This window comes from Copidosoma floridanum, unplaced genomic scaffold, assembly GCF_036245765.1.
Source record: "Copidosoma floridanum isolate Cflo_tuat_1 unplaced genomic scaffold, Cflo_Japanese_pri ptg000016l, whole genome shotgun sequence".
In the NCBI taxonomy this organism is placed as follows: domain Eukaryota; kingdom Metazoa; phylum Arthropoda; class Insecta; order Hymenoptera; family Encyrtidae; genus Copidosoma; species Copidosoma floridanum.
In genome coordinates this window covers 15967365-15982839 of record NW_028321893.1, presented here as the reverse complement: position 1 = coordinate 15982839, position 15475 = coordinate 15967365, and the positions used below count along the sequence as shown (strand labels likewise).

General features: G+C 41.9%; 1 protein-coding gene across 1 annotated transcript; it reads right to left on the bottom strand.

The window, feature by feature from the left end:
- Positions 1 to 7303: 7303 nt before the first annotated feature.
- Positions 7304 to 14615, bottom strand: LOC149374690 (uncharacterized). Its single transcript, XM_089592335.1, has 5 exons — positions 14553 to 14615; positions 14226 to 14483; positions 13936 to 14183; positions 13711 to 13875; positions 7304 to 7463 (listed from the first exon to the last, which is right to left on the bottom strand). The coding sequence occupies exons 1-5, from the start codon at positions 14613 to 14615 to the stop codon at positions 7304 to 7306; spliced, it is 894 nt and encodes a 297-aa protein (XP_089448461.1).
- Positions 14616 to 15475: the final 860 nt, after the last annotated feature.

Sequence of the window (15475 nt, the reverse complement as noted above, 5' to 3'; positions counted from 1 at the left end):
GAAGCTACTCAACAACAAACAGTTCAAACAGCGCTTTCAAACTTTTGAGACGCACCTGAGCTGTAATACTAAACGCACAATACGGAACTATCTGAGCTCAATGAAGTAAAAAAGAGTCGCCTAAAATGTTAACAAAAGAGGCCTCTCTCTCACTTTTATGGTCTTAAGTTGTTATATGTTATACATTGCGTACTCCATGTAACAGTGGCTTGAAGCACTCTTCTTTATTTAAACCACTCCCATATAAGAGCGTGTGAACGGCATCGAGGCGCTTAGGCCCATTCATCTACGTTAGGATGCATAAAAATAGGTGGTATAGTGTAGCAATAAACTTACTTATATTACGTATCTTTAAGTAAATGTGATTCTATTTTTACATTTTCCCAGAGTCACCTGAATGAAAACATTCCATATTGTTGTCCCTTGATCGATAAGAGATAGTGTTAGATCTACAGGGCCATCATCAATAATAAGCAATGTTGCCATTCCGGGCAAGTTCTGAGTGAGAATCACATTTACTCAGGTATACAAGCTGAAAATTATTGTCAACACTTCTATTTTTTGTTACAAGCTGTAATAAGTTACTGAATGCAATACATGGTCAATATAGTATCATAGCGTACTTCATCTAACTATTAGCACTAACTAACTTATATGCATACACTACATCATGTATAAGTAAAGCTTTATTAGTAGATCATAGTCCGTATAGTCTTTTGTAATCAACAATGTAGATCAAAACATAATTGCATACTATTTTCCGTTTCAATTAGTAAGCCAAAATTGAACGATTCTAAAGTGATTATTTCGTGAGAAATCTGTCTAATTTCTCACAAAAGTTTTACGTACTAATTGCGTAATAATCGCAGGATAGTTATATGGTAATTTTAGATCCATCCTGTCAATCACAATCAGCCGTATACTTTAAGGCCTTTGCTTGTATACGATACCTTTTGCCGAATATTTGCTATAGAAAGCACAGGCCCTGCATTGTTTTGAAGAGAATGTCAGCTCCCCCAGATTGCCCCCTGGGTGGTGAAAAACAGTTAAGAATAGATGTATATGTGACAGCTGCTGAGATAGTATTGCACATATTATAGTGTTCTTACAAGTATTCTATTTTTATAAATATCTGTCAATTTAAGTTATTTATCTCTTATATAATACACTCATTAAAACGTTTTTTTTTTCAAATTCTGGAAGCATATAAATTTTAGGAAAAAAGAATGTTGGAAATGAGAGCGACCGACAGTAGGCCCGGCTTTTGTGTACATTGTGTACACTTGTAGTCTCTGTCGGCCCAACGCTCTGTGCATGTGCGCTTGGTCGACTTGGCGCGCTGCAGGTGTGTGTGTGTGCGTATTCACGCGGCAAGCCTTGTATACTGTAAGCGCCAGATTATACTCAGCTCTCGTCGAAGATAGACTCTCTTAATTTACGTTGCCAAACTCTAGCATTTAAAGGTGCATACATCACCTTAAATGCTAGTGTAAATCTTCTGATTAACTCTCTCAATACAGTGGACAAAACTCAGTTGTGCAGTGCAGTGCACTTAGTGCTTTGTTTAAGTTGCTCACTGCATAATCTGCAGACCAGATCAAATAGTTAATCTCATTGAACTACCAGTGATTATCAACTGCAAGATTCAGTGAAACTCTTGTGTATTTCTACAGACAGTAATTGTGCATTTCTACAGACAGTAATTGTGCATTTCTACAGACAATCGTTTTTCGTTAATCAATATTTCAGTCAGTCATATTATATCAGTACTTTCATTTTCACATTTATTCGTGTAACTTTCAAACTCTCTTGCGAGCTCAAGGCCAGTGTGTGTTTACATATTGTGTTATTCAACTAGACTTTTCTCTTTCTACATTCTTCGCTTTTATATATTTCAATAGTTCATTGCTTTAAGACTATAGACATTATTTCTTTTCTCCTGTATTATTTTGACCTTTACTATTTTTGTGAATATTAACTGTGATTTTTCTTGGCCTTTGCGTGACATTAAAAGTTGTTATTTTATGCTGTTTAATTTTATTGTGTTTTATTGTGTCTTCCCAATCACCCTATCCAAGCCTAGTGTGTGCTAACGCATACGCCTCGAACAAAAAAAGTCACAAAGGGCCTGATTTACACAATATGGTGACCAAGAAAGCATGACTGTATTATTTTTAACCAAAAATTTGCGCAAACGAAACGATATAAAAGCAGGAATACTGTCAATAATACTCTTTAAATTGTCACTCAGAAAAATCAAAGTATAATGCACTTTACTGAAGGCCCTCTAAATCTTTTAGAAAAAATTGCTAATCCAGGAGATCTTACTTGGCTGGTGAGACTGATAAAAGATCTCCGATAATAGCTTTGCTAAGTGTAAGAAGTTAGTCAGTAAGAGCTCTCAATCTATTGGAACTTGAGCATTTTCTAGTACTTTGTTGAACTTTGAGGCTACAGAGGAAAGTGCTGCATCTGTTAAATCTTAAGACTTTTCAAAGTGACCATTCTTGGTCTGTGCCTTATTGTTGAGATCTGTTAGAATCTCTGAGCTCATTTCTGGAGCTTTGAGAATAAAACTGCCTGTTATTAGTATAGTCCATAGCAATTTGTCCTTTATCGCATTATCCATCAGTCTCGAACTGGTCCAACCTAATAAGCTACAGATTAGGTGTCTTATAAGAACGAGATTATGATCTTTTTTTCTTGGATCAACGCTAATGTATCAGATGATTCTATCATAAAACTCGCTCCCCTCTACATCCACGTCACTAAAGTACATGTTTTGATCTAAAACGAAAAAATTTTTTTCAGGAATCAGGCACAGTTGTCAACTTTGTTTCAACAATCGTTTGTGTTTTAATAATTAGTTACTACACAAGATTAATTATCATTTCATTCGCGCTTACTCAGCGCAGTCAAAGGTAATTCTGCTTTGACAATCTATAGATATTAGTAATACAAAGCTTCAAAACATATACTCCTTTACCGGTTTATATTTGAATATATTCTATTTCAAGGCTGTCGGGGGTCAGGATACAATCTAAAACATTGAAAACTATATCATTTGTAATAAAAAATTAGTATTTCAATCAGTACTTAGATTTCAGATATATTTCTATGATAATTACAACATATGTTGATTATGAAAAGATACAGAGGAGGAAGCAGAGATAAAAATTATTGTGAGAACTGAATTATCCGTCTTGCCATATTGGGGGTCCCGTTGATGTACTTTGTTTCTTCTCATTTCTTGTATTTACTGAGTGTTGATTAGATCTACTGTTTGTTGAGTAGATTTTCTTTGCTACTTTAAGTTTTAGAGAGTTGGCTCTGTTTCTCCTTTGTGCTTTTTTTGCTCTCTAAAAATTTCAATTATGGCTTCCATTTGAGACTTCTCATCATATACCATAATTACATTCACTCTACAGCGTTTTTGCCAGACTAGACAGCCAGAGTTGATACTCTTGTGATCACCCTTGCAATTGGCTTACTTGGGGGCATCAATGAACCATGAGCACTCATGTTCAGTTTTGCCGCATATTATGCATAGAGTGTTTTGGGTGCCATTTTTGGGTTCGGGTCGCACTTGGACGTGACGTGGCAAAATATAAAATTTTTAAGGCATTGTAATGGCTTGCTAAAGTTAGATTTAGACTTTTTATAAGCACCATCGTATAAAATTTCAATGGGCAAGTTACACCCTTCAAAAATCAGAAGTATCGTTTCACTGGGGATCTGCTTCTCTTGTGGAGTGGCATTGGGTTATATTTTCCTTCTATTAAACCTTTTGTACAACTTTTATATCAAATTCTTCTTCTTCCGTTATTTGTTGTTCTGTATATTCAACAGGATAAACTTGATCATACCCTTTCGTCATTGTTTAGATTTTAGTGTAAACACTTGTACGTTTAAATGTGAGATTATAGGGTTTCTTTGAATGACTAAGTTAGCCTCAGCTAGGAACTTGCAGATATCTTTCATATTCTGTAATCCTTTCTGTTCAATAACTCTTGATTTGAGATTATTTTAAATCAGGATGCCTCCTACTCTAATTTTATTGATCTTTTGTCCATCATCATTTATTTTGGTGATCCAAACTGACCAATTTCGTGTTTGTCGTGTTTTAAATACCAATCTTATTTAAGCTTTTCTGTGGATTCACTAAGCGAGGTTTGTTCCAGGTCCTTGTGAGACTATATTTGTTTGCAGTGGCAGTTTTTACTTGTTTTTCTTTTTCCGGAGGTAAACCGTAGTTGTATTCATTCTATAGATATTTGCATTTTCTCTTGTTCTTTGTTTCAATTACTGTCATCAAGGAGCCAGTGCCACTGCTAGAATCAACTATGGCATCCAATTAAAGCCACTAATGCGTGAGCGCCTGACATTTTGATGCAACGTTCCTTCACTTGCTTGTATCGCACTTACTTAACACTGTCAATAAGCAATATATTTTTTCATTTATCGGGCACAAGAAGGCTTGATCAGATAAGAACTTGATCCGGATTTTTAATTCTCTCCATCGCATTCTTAATCGTAAATAGTTATTTTGAGATAACAAGAGTGCATTAGACAAATCCAATGGAGTATTTTCCACAATAGTGGGATTAAATAAGTAAATACGAATTCCAAAATTATTTTATTAGTAGGACCATAAATAAACCATAATAAACTTTCGCACTGCACTACATCATTTGTTATACTACTAAGCTAATTATGCAATAAAAACAATTGTCACATTTTATAACTTTTTCTTACATTATAGGTTGTCTCTTGTGCTTTTGCTTTAATGAGCTGAAAAACTTGTAAGGCAAACTGTGCTGTATGGAACCTTAGTACAAAAACTTTTCCATCATTGAAGCCATTACAAATCATAAGTGATTATAAAAAAAGCATTAATGAAGTCAATGAAGACTTATTTTGGCAAGGATTCTGTGAAAGGATGTTACTTCCATTATTCGCAGGTACCATTCTTAACTTTATAAATATCATTCGCGAAAGCTGTACAAATATTTGAAACATCTAGTGTATGTGATTAAATTGACAGCATAATCCGTATTTATGTCTGATAAAATTCGGTATATGACAAAATCCACAAAAAATATCCCATTTTTGTCTATTATTTTAGTAAAAAAAATTTTTTGATGCACACTGGACTCTTTTTACTTGTAATGAAATGTAGTTTGAGGACAGAATTTTGACTACGAGTTGCGTTGAGGGTGACATCCTTTTTCCACGATTCACATGTTAAAAATATATCTATACATATAATCTACATGGATATAATTTTAACAAGTAAATCATGGATGAAGGGTATCACCCTCACTGAAATCCATGTTCAACATTTTTTCCTCATAGTACATGACATTACGAGTTAAATAAGCTCAGTTTTAAGGGTGTGCCTCGAAATAAGTTTTTTTAATTGAATGTGAAATAAAAACTTTATATTTTTTGGGGATTTCCTCATAGACATTCTTTGACTTAAGCATACATATTCTAAATATTATGAAATTTATGTATAAGTATAAATACAGGTAGTAAAACTTTAACTAGTTTTAGTTGTATTTTTTTTTTTTTTTTTTTTTTTAAAGAAGGTGAAATGTCTTGATGCGCACTACAGAAACAGCAGTAGTGTGGGACTTAGTGGATTTTTTTTTATTAGACCACTAATACCCCCTTTACGCTACTTGCATTTAGCTCCACCCCAGAACCTCGTTAGCATTACTTCAGGGTTTAGCAACTACGGAGAATATGAATCTCACAACATTAGGGAAAAAACTCGCCACCAGTTGCTAGAGGTGCCAATTCTCTCGAGTCCTGCAAAGGACTTTGGATCCCTGAGGACTGGTACCCATGTCTAGCGCTCTATTGTAGATTACAATCTTTGCAAGCACCACTAAATGCTTGATGCTTCGTGCAGCGTGGACTCGTATGAGTCTTTACTCATACTTCAAGACTATGCTCTCTAGATGTGTCCTGATTGAGACTTCTTTCTGGCATCATCTAAAGCTCTTCTAAAGATTATGCAGCTTCTACTGCCTGTCTCGTGTTTTGTGTCTCCTGTCTTACAAAGGAAATACTGTGCTGGATTACTGCAATCTTTTTTGCGATGGTTTAAGCTACCACATTGAAAATACAGCTTTAACCTATCTTCGTTTTTGAAATCGTGAGATACATACTTGTACCCTACATAACGGAGGCACCTTGTAATAGTAAGACTTCGTCTTACATGGCAGGAAACAAACTCTGTTCTGATTTTATCTTCGTTTTTTACTTATTTGGCAGCCGCTTTTTAAAAGGTTAATGACGCTATCTTATGTTCTCTACTGTTTGCCTTAATAAGTTGAACTTTCGGTTCTTGATTTTAATTTCTGATAATATTTTTGACAGATTTCTCAATGTCTCGTTCTTCGACAATATCATCTTAATCTCGTATGTCGAGCGTCACTTTCCGTGCTGTAGTTACTACCAATACTCAACTAACTACTAACTTTTTGACATGTTGAGTTAATCTTGCAAAATTTTTCACTCCTTAGGTTTTTAAGAGCAAATCTCCATTCTTAGTGGCAACAACACTTTGGACTACAGCTCCTATCTCTTTGAGGTTAAAGCCAGCAATCATAAACTTAAGTACCCCGACTAAGGTTTTCCCTTCCCCAACCTTTACTAGGACCCTTGTCATCGTGTTAAGGATTATTTTTTGGCAACTTCTATTTCAAAGAGGGGCCTTTTGCCTCTTGCTGTTGCTAGTTCTTCTTTTTTTGTGGTCACTGCTTTTTGCCATTTCTCATGGCTTTCTGAATTTCTCCTTTTTTTCGTTCGTGCTACTTCCTTAAGGGCAGTATTAAAATTTTGTTCTGCATTTGCCCACGAAAATTATCGTTCCTATGATCCCTGATTTGCAAGGATATGAAGTACTCCTTCTACCATTTAGGATAGCTCTCTTCTTTAAAAAAGACAACTTTTCTAGTCACGTTGGCTGATCTAAGGTATTTTAGCGCTTCCTTGATGCCATTTTGACGGCGTTTACACTATTTCCATATCTCTCGCTTATAACTTCGAGTATCTTTTTCAGCTGATATGCTGCAGATTGAGCTTGCTCAATCTCTTTATTTCGCTTCACTCTTAAATCAGCACCATCGCTTTCCATAAAGGTGAGTTACTTTTGAGTCTGTTTGCTAAGGACGGTAACGTTGCTGCCCTCACTGACATTTTTGCCAATACTAGAGAGACTAGTTTCGTCCTCCTTATCCAAAAAAGGCAATGGGACATGTAATATTCACTGTTGACCACAAGAAGTATCTTTCTAGCGCTCCCCAGAATCCGTAGGGACTGCAACATTGTAACGGCCGACGGATTCCCTCAGAGAGGTGACCACCTGGGGTACTTGTTTTTCATCGATGTTCTTCATTTCGGTGTCTTCTTCGGTGCGTGCTAACTGACGAAGGTCAGCACTACCCTTTTTTCTGAAATAATAATTTGAAAAAGGTTAAAATCAAGGTAGCGGTCCTCTCTGTTTCCAGAGAAGAGTGCTACTTGCTGGGCTGGCCGGGAGTTACTACTCTCCCTCAGTCCTATCTGTGAAGACTGCCCTGGCGTTGTGTACAAAGTATGATAGTAGTGGTTGTGTGTAGTGAATGTTTATGTAGGCAAACCACAAGTGCCTGAGTGTGACGAGCAACAGGCAAACAGTTCCACGACTGGAGCAGAAAGTCCACCAGAACGAGCTGGCTTAAACAATAGTCTAAAAGTGCCACCATGTAGATTTAAGGGAAATGCATTGAGGCACACCACAGGGACAGCGGTAGTGTGGGACTCGGTGGATTTTTTTTATTAGACTACCCACACCCACTAAAACCCCCCCTTGCCGCGTGGCTTTTAATCCACCCCGGAACCGCGTTAGCATTACTTCAGGGTGGAGCCACCAGGGAGACCATCGCGTCTTACAGCATTAACGAGCTAGCTTGCTACCATTTGCTAGAGGTGCTGATGCTCTCGAGTCCTGAACAGGACTCGGGGTCCCTGAGTACCAGCACCATGTCAAGCGCTTCATAGTAAGCCGCCTACTTAGCCAGCACCACTATAAGCTTAATGCTTTCCCTTGCTGATAGGTAAGAAGTACCCAGTGCAGCGTGGGTCCACATAAGCCTGTCTTTCAACTTATTTTAATCCTGCTTGGGCATTATCCCTGGCCTCTTTTAGGGCTCTTCTAAATAGAGGGCAGCTTCCGCTGCCTGCTTCGTGCTTGTCGTCCGTTGTTGGGCAAAGGAAGCACCGTGCTGAACCTAGGCACTCTTTCTTCCGGTGGTTTGTGCTTCCACACCGGAAGCAAAGCTTGGATCTGTAATCGTTTTACAGTTGCCTGGAACGTGTCCATATCCAAGGCATTTATAACATTTTTTTACTTTAATTCTTCTTCAGATTCAGCAGCTTACAAAGCAAACTCGTAATCTGCCTTCTTCCTTTGCATGTCTGGCAGTTGTTTCGTCCACCGTTATCAACGTCAGACTCTGTCCTCTGGCATTTGGTTATAAGAGAACTACTTCTGGCTCCCGGCTCCTAAGTCTAAAAGTCTAAGCAAAAGCCTCTCTTCCCTTATTTTCCTTTACAATAGCATCCAGGTCTTAGAGCTCTAGTGTCACTTTTTTGTTGCTTATTTTGACAATACCCTGCCCAACTACCGACTTCGAAATTTGCTGTAAGAATGCAATTGCATTCTCTAAACTTGCGGCCTTAATAAGCATGTCTCCTTTTTTTAAAGGAATCTGGACTGCCACATTAGCCTTATCAGGATCAAAATTTGCCTTCATCGTCTTTAGCACCTTTGCAAAGGACTGGCCTTCGGCCATCTTCACTACTACTGTTGTTGTCGTATCCACTTTTTTCTTCTGGCTTGTTTTGTGGATCAGGAGAATATCTTCTTGTCTTCAACAAATCGTTTTCTTTTTCTTTGAAGAAATAGTTTTCTGGAATTTTTAGGGCTGCTCAATGGGCTCCTGTTTCTTCTACTTCGTTCTTTTTCTTTTAGGGCAGTACTAAGGGTTTTTTTTTGTACATGCCGTCGAAAATCATCTTGCCTTCCTTCCCTACACTTCAGGGATTTGAATAACGCCTTCCAAAAGTTTGCGACCACTTATGTTTTGTAAAAAAAGCCTTTTTTGATCACCTCTGCCTCTTTAAGGTGTTTAGGCGCGGCTTTGAGCCCATTTTTAACAGCGGTCGCGGTGTTGCCGTACTTATCGTTAATTATTTGTATCGTCTCTGTAATGTCTTTCGTTGCTGATTGGACTTTATCAGCAACTTGCTGTCACTTGACTCTGAGCATAGCGACACTTTCTTCTGAAGAGGCAAGCTCTTCCCGGGTCTAGTTGCTAAATACTGACACGTTTCTGTCCTCGGTGTCGTTAGTGCCTATACTCCACAGGCTTCCTCTTTGTCTTTTGTCTGTAAGAAAAGGCCATGGAACACTTAGCAGTTACTTTTGGCCATGGAACACGTCTTTGGGCACTCCACCCCCCTAGAATTCGTGGGGCCTGCAACAGTCACCTAGGCTATCACCGGATCGAAGCTGCCGGCGGATTCCCTTAGAGAGATTACCAACTGGGGTACAAGTTTTGCATCAACGTTTTTTTATGTTGGCATCTTTTTTAATGTTGTACCGACCCGTAAAAGCTAGCACTATCCTTTTTCTAAAAATGAATACTTGGAAAGGGTTAAAACCAGAGCAGCGGCCTTTTCTGTTGCCAGAGAGAACCACTACTTGCTTGGGCTGGCCAGGAGTCGCCACTGTCCTTCACTCCCATCCACGGAGACTGCCCTGGCGTTGAGAAACAAGTCTAAGAATAGTGTTTGTGAGTAATGTATGTATATGTTGGTACACTACAGTCATCCCAGCGAGACGAGCGGCAGGTGTACAGTTTCATGATCAGCGCAGACAACCTGACAAAACGAGCTGACGTAAGGCACAAAGATGCCGCCATATAGGCTCCTCAGTGGTAGTAAGACTAGATTAGTCAGCCCACCAAGTCTTTTTTGTTTATGAGGCGTACAGCCATATTAAATGTAGTTACCCAGACTTACCTGGGCAACACCATCTGGCTTCACCCACCACCAGGCCTCCAACGCGAGCCTGGAAAAGGCATCACCACCCACAGCCCGGGACAATCTAGAAGTAAACCTGTGTTTGTATAGTAGAAGTGTAATGCATGTATCTTAGAAGCATGTTATAACCACCTCTTACTTTTGTTTACCATAGGTACTAATTTTTGTTGGCCTGCATCAAGCATTAAGGTGCCACCCACGGCGGCAGCAGAAAACAAAGAACAAGGAACACAAGCAGGGCCGGCCCATGCATCCACATCAATAAAGACAGAGGGTTACAAGTTTTCTGTCCACAACGCTACAGATTTACATGCCAACGCCACACACGCCTTCTTATCGACGCCCACAACCACCACCACAGAGAGCCACCCCAACTGACCATCGTCACCTTACATCTTAAAAGGATGCCCCTATCCGCCACCCGAGGAAGCAACTGGTATAGAGAAACTACCAAAACCTAACCTGGGAGTCGTAGTAGTAGTAAAAGTAGTAGTAGGAGTAGTATTAGTTGTAGTAGAAGTAGTTTTTTTTTTTTTTTTGTGGAGGGAGAAGAAATGCATTGAGGCACACCGCAGAGACAGTGGTAGTGTGGGACTCGGTGGATTTTTTTTATTAGACTACCCACACCCACTAAACCCCCCCCCTTGCCGCGTGGCTTTTAATCCACCCCGGAACCGCGTTAGCATTACTTCAGGGTAGAGCCACCAGGGAGACCATCGCGTCTCACAGCATTAACGAGCTAGCTTGCCACCATTTGCTAGAGGTGCTGATGCTGCCAAGTCCTAAAAAGGACTCGCGGTCCCTGAGGACCAGCACCATGTTAAGCGCTTTATAGTAGGCCGCCTATTCAGCCAGCACCACAATAAGCTTTATGCTTTCATTTGCTGATAGGTAAAAAGTACCCAGCGCAGCTTGGGTCTACATTAGCCTGTCTTTCAACTCAAGACGGTTTTGCCTTGTTTGATCCTGCTTGGGCCTTATTACTAGCCTCTTTTAGGGCTCTTCTAATTAAAGGGCAGCTCCTGCTGCCTGCTTCGTGCTTGTTGTCCGTTGTTGGGCAAAGAAAGCACCGTGCTGGGCCTGGACACTCTTTATGCCGGTGGTTTGAGCTTCCACACCGAAAGCAAAGCTTGGATCTATTATTAATTTTACAGTTGCCTGAGACGTGTCCATATCCTAGGTATTTGTAACATCTTGTGACTTTAATTTTTCTTTGAATTTGGCAGCTCACAAAACCAACTTGTAACCTGACTTCCTTTTCTACTTGTCTGGCAAATGCTTTGTTTACCTTTGATAAAGCCAGCCTCTGTCCTCTGGCACTTGGCTTCAAGAGAGCTACTTCTGACTTTTTGCTTTGCTGTTCAAAAGTCCTAGCAAAAGCCTCTTTGAACTTATCTTGCTCTACAATGGCATCCAGGTCTCGGACCTCTTGTGTCACTTTTCTGTTGATAATTTTGACAGTACCCTGTCCGGCTACCGACTTTTCAATTTGCTGTGAGAATGTAGAATCATACTCCACACCGTTGGCCTCAATAAGTTTGTCTCCTTCTTTTGTAGTGACTACACTTTGGACTGCCACTTTAGCTTTATCGGGGTCAAAGTTCGCCTTCATCATCTTTAGCACCGTTGCAAAGGTCTGTCCTTCAGATATCTTCACTACTACTGTTGTTTTGGCGTCCACTTTTTTCTTCTGGCTTGTTTTGTCACTCAGGGAAATTTCTTCTCGTTTGCCACTGCCTGTTTTTTTTTTCTGTGAAGACATAGTCTGCTGGCTTTTTTCAGGGCTGTTCGATGGGCATTTGTTTCTTTCACTTTGTTCTATTTTTTTTAGGGCAGTATAAAGGGTTTTTTTTGTACATGCCGTCAGAAATTATCTTGCATTTATTCCCTACACTTAAGGGATTTAAATGACGACTTCCAAGCGTTAAAATACACATCTTTTTTAGTAAGACCGCCTTTCTTCAGCACTTCTGCCACTTACAGATGCCTAAGCGCGGATTTAAGCCCATTTTTTACAGCGTTTGCAGTGTTGCCATACTTATCGTTACTTATTTGTAGCGTCTCTGTAATTTCTTTCGTTGCTGATTGGACTTCATCAGCAACTTGCTGTCACTTTTCTCTGAGCATAGCGACACTTTCTTCTAAAAAGGCAAGCTCTTCCCGGGTCTGGTTGCTAAATACTGACACGTTGCTGTCCTCGGTGTTGTTAGTGCCTATACTCGACAGGTTTCCTCATTGTCTTTTGTCTGTAAGAAAAGGCCATGGAACATTTAGCAGTCCCTGTTGGCCATGAGACACGTCTTTGTGCCCCTCGTCCCCCTACAATCCGTGAGGTTTGCAACAGTCACCCGGGCTTTCACCGGATCAGAACTGCTGGCGGATTTCCTCAGAGAGGTTACCGCCTGGGGTACTAGTTTTGCATTGAAGTTTTTTATTTTGGAATATTTTTGAGTGTCGTACTGACCCACGAAGGCCAGCATTACCCTTTTATTTCTAGAAATAAGTATTTGGAAAGGGTCAAAGCCAGGGCACCAGCCCTTTTTGTTATCAGAGAGAACCGCTACTTCCTCGGGCCGGCCGGGAGTCACCACTCTCTTTCAGTTCCACCCGCAGAGATTGCCCTGGCGTTGAGTAACAAGAGTAGAAATAGTGTTTTTATGTAATGTATGTATATGTTGGTACACAATGGTCATCTTAGCGAGATGAGCGGCAGGTGTACAGTCCCACGACTTCGCAGACAACACAATAGAACGGGCTGGCGTAAGGCACTTAGGTGCCGCCATATAGCCTCCTCAGTTGTTGTAAGCCTAGATTAGTCGGCCCACCACGTCTTTTTTGTTTATGAGGCATACAGCCATATCAGATGTGGTTACCCAGACTTACCTGGGCCTCATCGTCCGGCTTTACCCCCTGCCAGGCCTCCAACGCAAGCCCGGAAAAGGACCCGCCACACGCAACCCAGAACAATCCGTAAGTGTCCCTGTGTTTGTTTAGTAAGAGTGTGATGCATGTATCTGAGAAGAATGTTTTAATCACCGCTTAGTTCTATACACGACGGGTGAGCAGTAGTAGTAGTAGTAGTAGTAGTAGTAGTAGTAGTAGTAGTAGTAGTAGTAGTAGTAGTAGTAGTAGTAGTAGTAGTAGTAGTAGTAGTAGTAGTAGTAGTAGAAGTAGTAGTAGTAGTAGTAGTTGTAGTAGTAGTTGTAGTAGTAGTAGTAGTAGTTTGTTTTTTTTTTGTGGAGGGAGGGGAAATGCATTGAGGCACACCGCAGGGACAGCGGTAGTGTGGGACTCGGTGGAATTTTTTTATTAGACCACCCATACCTACTAAATCCCCTCCCCCATGCTACCTGGCTTTTAATCTACCCCGTAACCGCGTTAGCATTACTTCAGGGTGGAGCTACCAGGGAGAACATCGTATCTAACAGCATTAGTGAGCAAGCTCGCCGCCAGTTGCTAGAGGTGCCAATCCTCTCGAGTCCTAAAAAGGACTAGGGGTCTCTAAGGACCGGCACCCGTCTTCTAGCGCTTCACTGATGCTTCCACTTGCTGATGAGTATAAATACGTAGCGCAGCTTGAGTCCGCATCCTTTACTCTGGGGCCCCCGTTACCTGCACGGTGGCTCTCTTCTCTTTTTCTTCTGCCGGAGGACTGACCCGACGAATCCATCTACTGCCGTCCACCCTTCTTCGCTGCTGAGCATCTCAGAGATGATGGTTTCAGGAGTGAGTGCCACGCCGATCTTGTCCACCAGCTGCTGGCGCTCACGGTGCCATCTCTCACACACAAAAAACGTATGTTTAACGGTATCATTCAACGTAGGGCAGTAAAAACACCTAGGAGATGCCTTCACCGTCATGCGGTGAAGATAGGCATCGAACTGGCCATGCCTGGAGAGGAACTGGGTGAGGTAGTGGTTTACCTCTCCATGCCCTCTCTCCACCCATGGCCGAAGGAACGGAATCAGGTGGTGCGTCCATCTACCCACAACAGCCCGACCCCACTCCTTTTGCCACGTCGTCAACGTTTCCTCCCGCCTGTCGCTATGGCTTTCGTCACCGGAGCCCAGGAATTTCCTGCGCCACTCCCGCGCAAGCAACACGACAGGAATCGTTCATGCTATTACCATAGCAGCAGTGGACGAAACCGTGCGGTAGGCACACGCGATTCGTAGCGATCCGATGCGCTGCACCAAAGTTAAGCGCTCTCGGACATCCTTCATCGCGAGTGCGTCCGCCCATACCTCCGCGCCGTACAGCAGGATCGAGTTGGAGACCGACGAAAGGAGCCGTCTTTTGGCTTCCCGCGGGCCTTTAACATTCGGCATTAACCGTGAAAGCGCCCCAGAGACCCCAGCGGCTTTATTGGCTGCTTTTCTGATGTGCTCCCCGAAGGTCAGTCGTGAATTGATTCACACTCTGAGGTAGCGTACCACCGGGCTCGCGCAGTTTACCTCACCTGCAATGCTCAGGTGAAAGTTACCTCCGAACCACCTCTGCCTGGTGAGGACGACCATCTCCGTTATTTCTACAGCTAGCTCAAAACTGGGATTTCGGAGCCACTCCAACACTATCGCGACCACCCACCGTATTTTGCGCTCGGCCTCCCCTCACGATCTCGTTGTGACGTGTAATGCTATGTCGTCAGCAAAGTCCGTCAGCTTGACCCCCGGAGGCATTTCAAGGCGCAAAAGTTCGTCGTAGACCAGGTTCCAGAGATCGGGGCCAAGGGCAGATCCCTGAGCGACTCCTGACGTCAGACGCCTCTCTTTTGGTCCATCCTTCGTGTCGTACTGGAGTACTCGATCCTGGAGGTAACGGTCCAGGATCTTTCTCAGGTAGTCCGGTACATTCTGGCGCTTCAGAGCCCTCATTATGTCAGACCATTTTGCCGAATTGAAGGCATTCTTTACGTCGAGAGTCGTCAGGATACAGACGCTCCTCGTCTTATAAGAGGATTTCCATGCCTCCTTGACCGACTTGAGAACCTCAGCCACAGCCATAACCGTCGATTGCCCCTTTCGGAACCCGTACTGGTTTTCTGAGAGACTGACTTCCCCTCTCAAGTGGGTTCTTATCAGCCTCTCCAGCATCTTTCCCGAATTGCTCAACATACCTAAGGGTTGGAATGACGACGGGACCAGGAGGGGTGGCTTGCCCTTGTCTAGAAGAACAAGCCTTCGGATCTTCCAACGCCTGCTGAACAGTCCAACGCGCAGGCATGCATTAAACATATCCAACATAACGTGTGGCTTCTCCGCAGCTATGATCTTGAGGACTTCAGACGGCACCCCGTCCAGACCAGGGGCCTTATGCCCCGGCGTCTCCGATGCCACCAACCTCAATTCCTCGAGAGTGAAGAGAGGTACCTGTCCTA

What these genes read in the sequence shown, in the direction of transcription:
- LOC149374690 (XM_089592335.1), bottom strand. Translation starts at nt 14,615, where the DNA reads ATGGTCGTCCTCACCAGGCAGAGGTGGTTCGGAGGTAACTTTCACCTG. An exon ending in ACCTGAGCATTGCAGGTGAG is followed by an intron (nt 14,484 to 14,552) that starts GTAAACTGCGCG and finishes ACCTTCGGGGAG; the next exon opens with CACATCAGAAAAGCAGCCAA. An exon ending in TTTCGTCCACTGCTGCTATG is followed by an intron (nt 14,184 to 14,225) that starts GTAATAGCATGA and finishes CTTGCGCGGGAG; the next exon opens with TGGCGCAGGAAATTCCTGGG.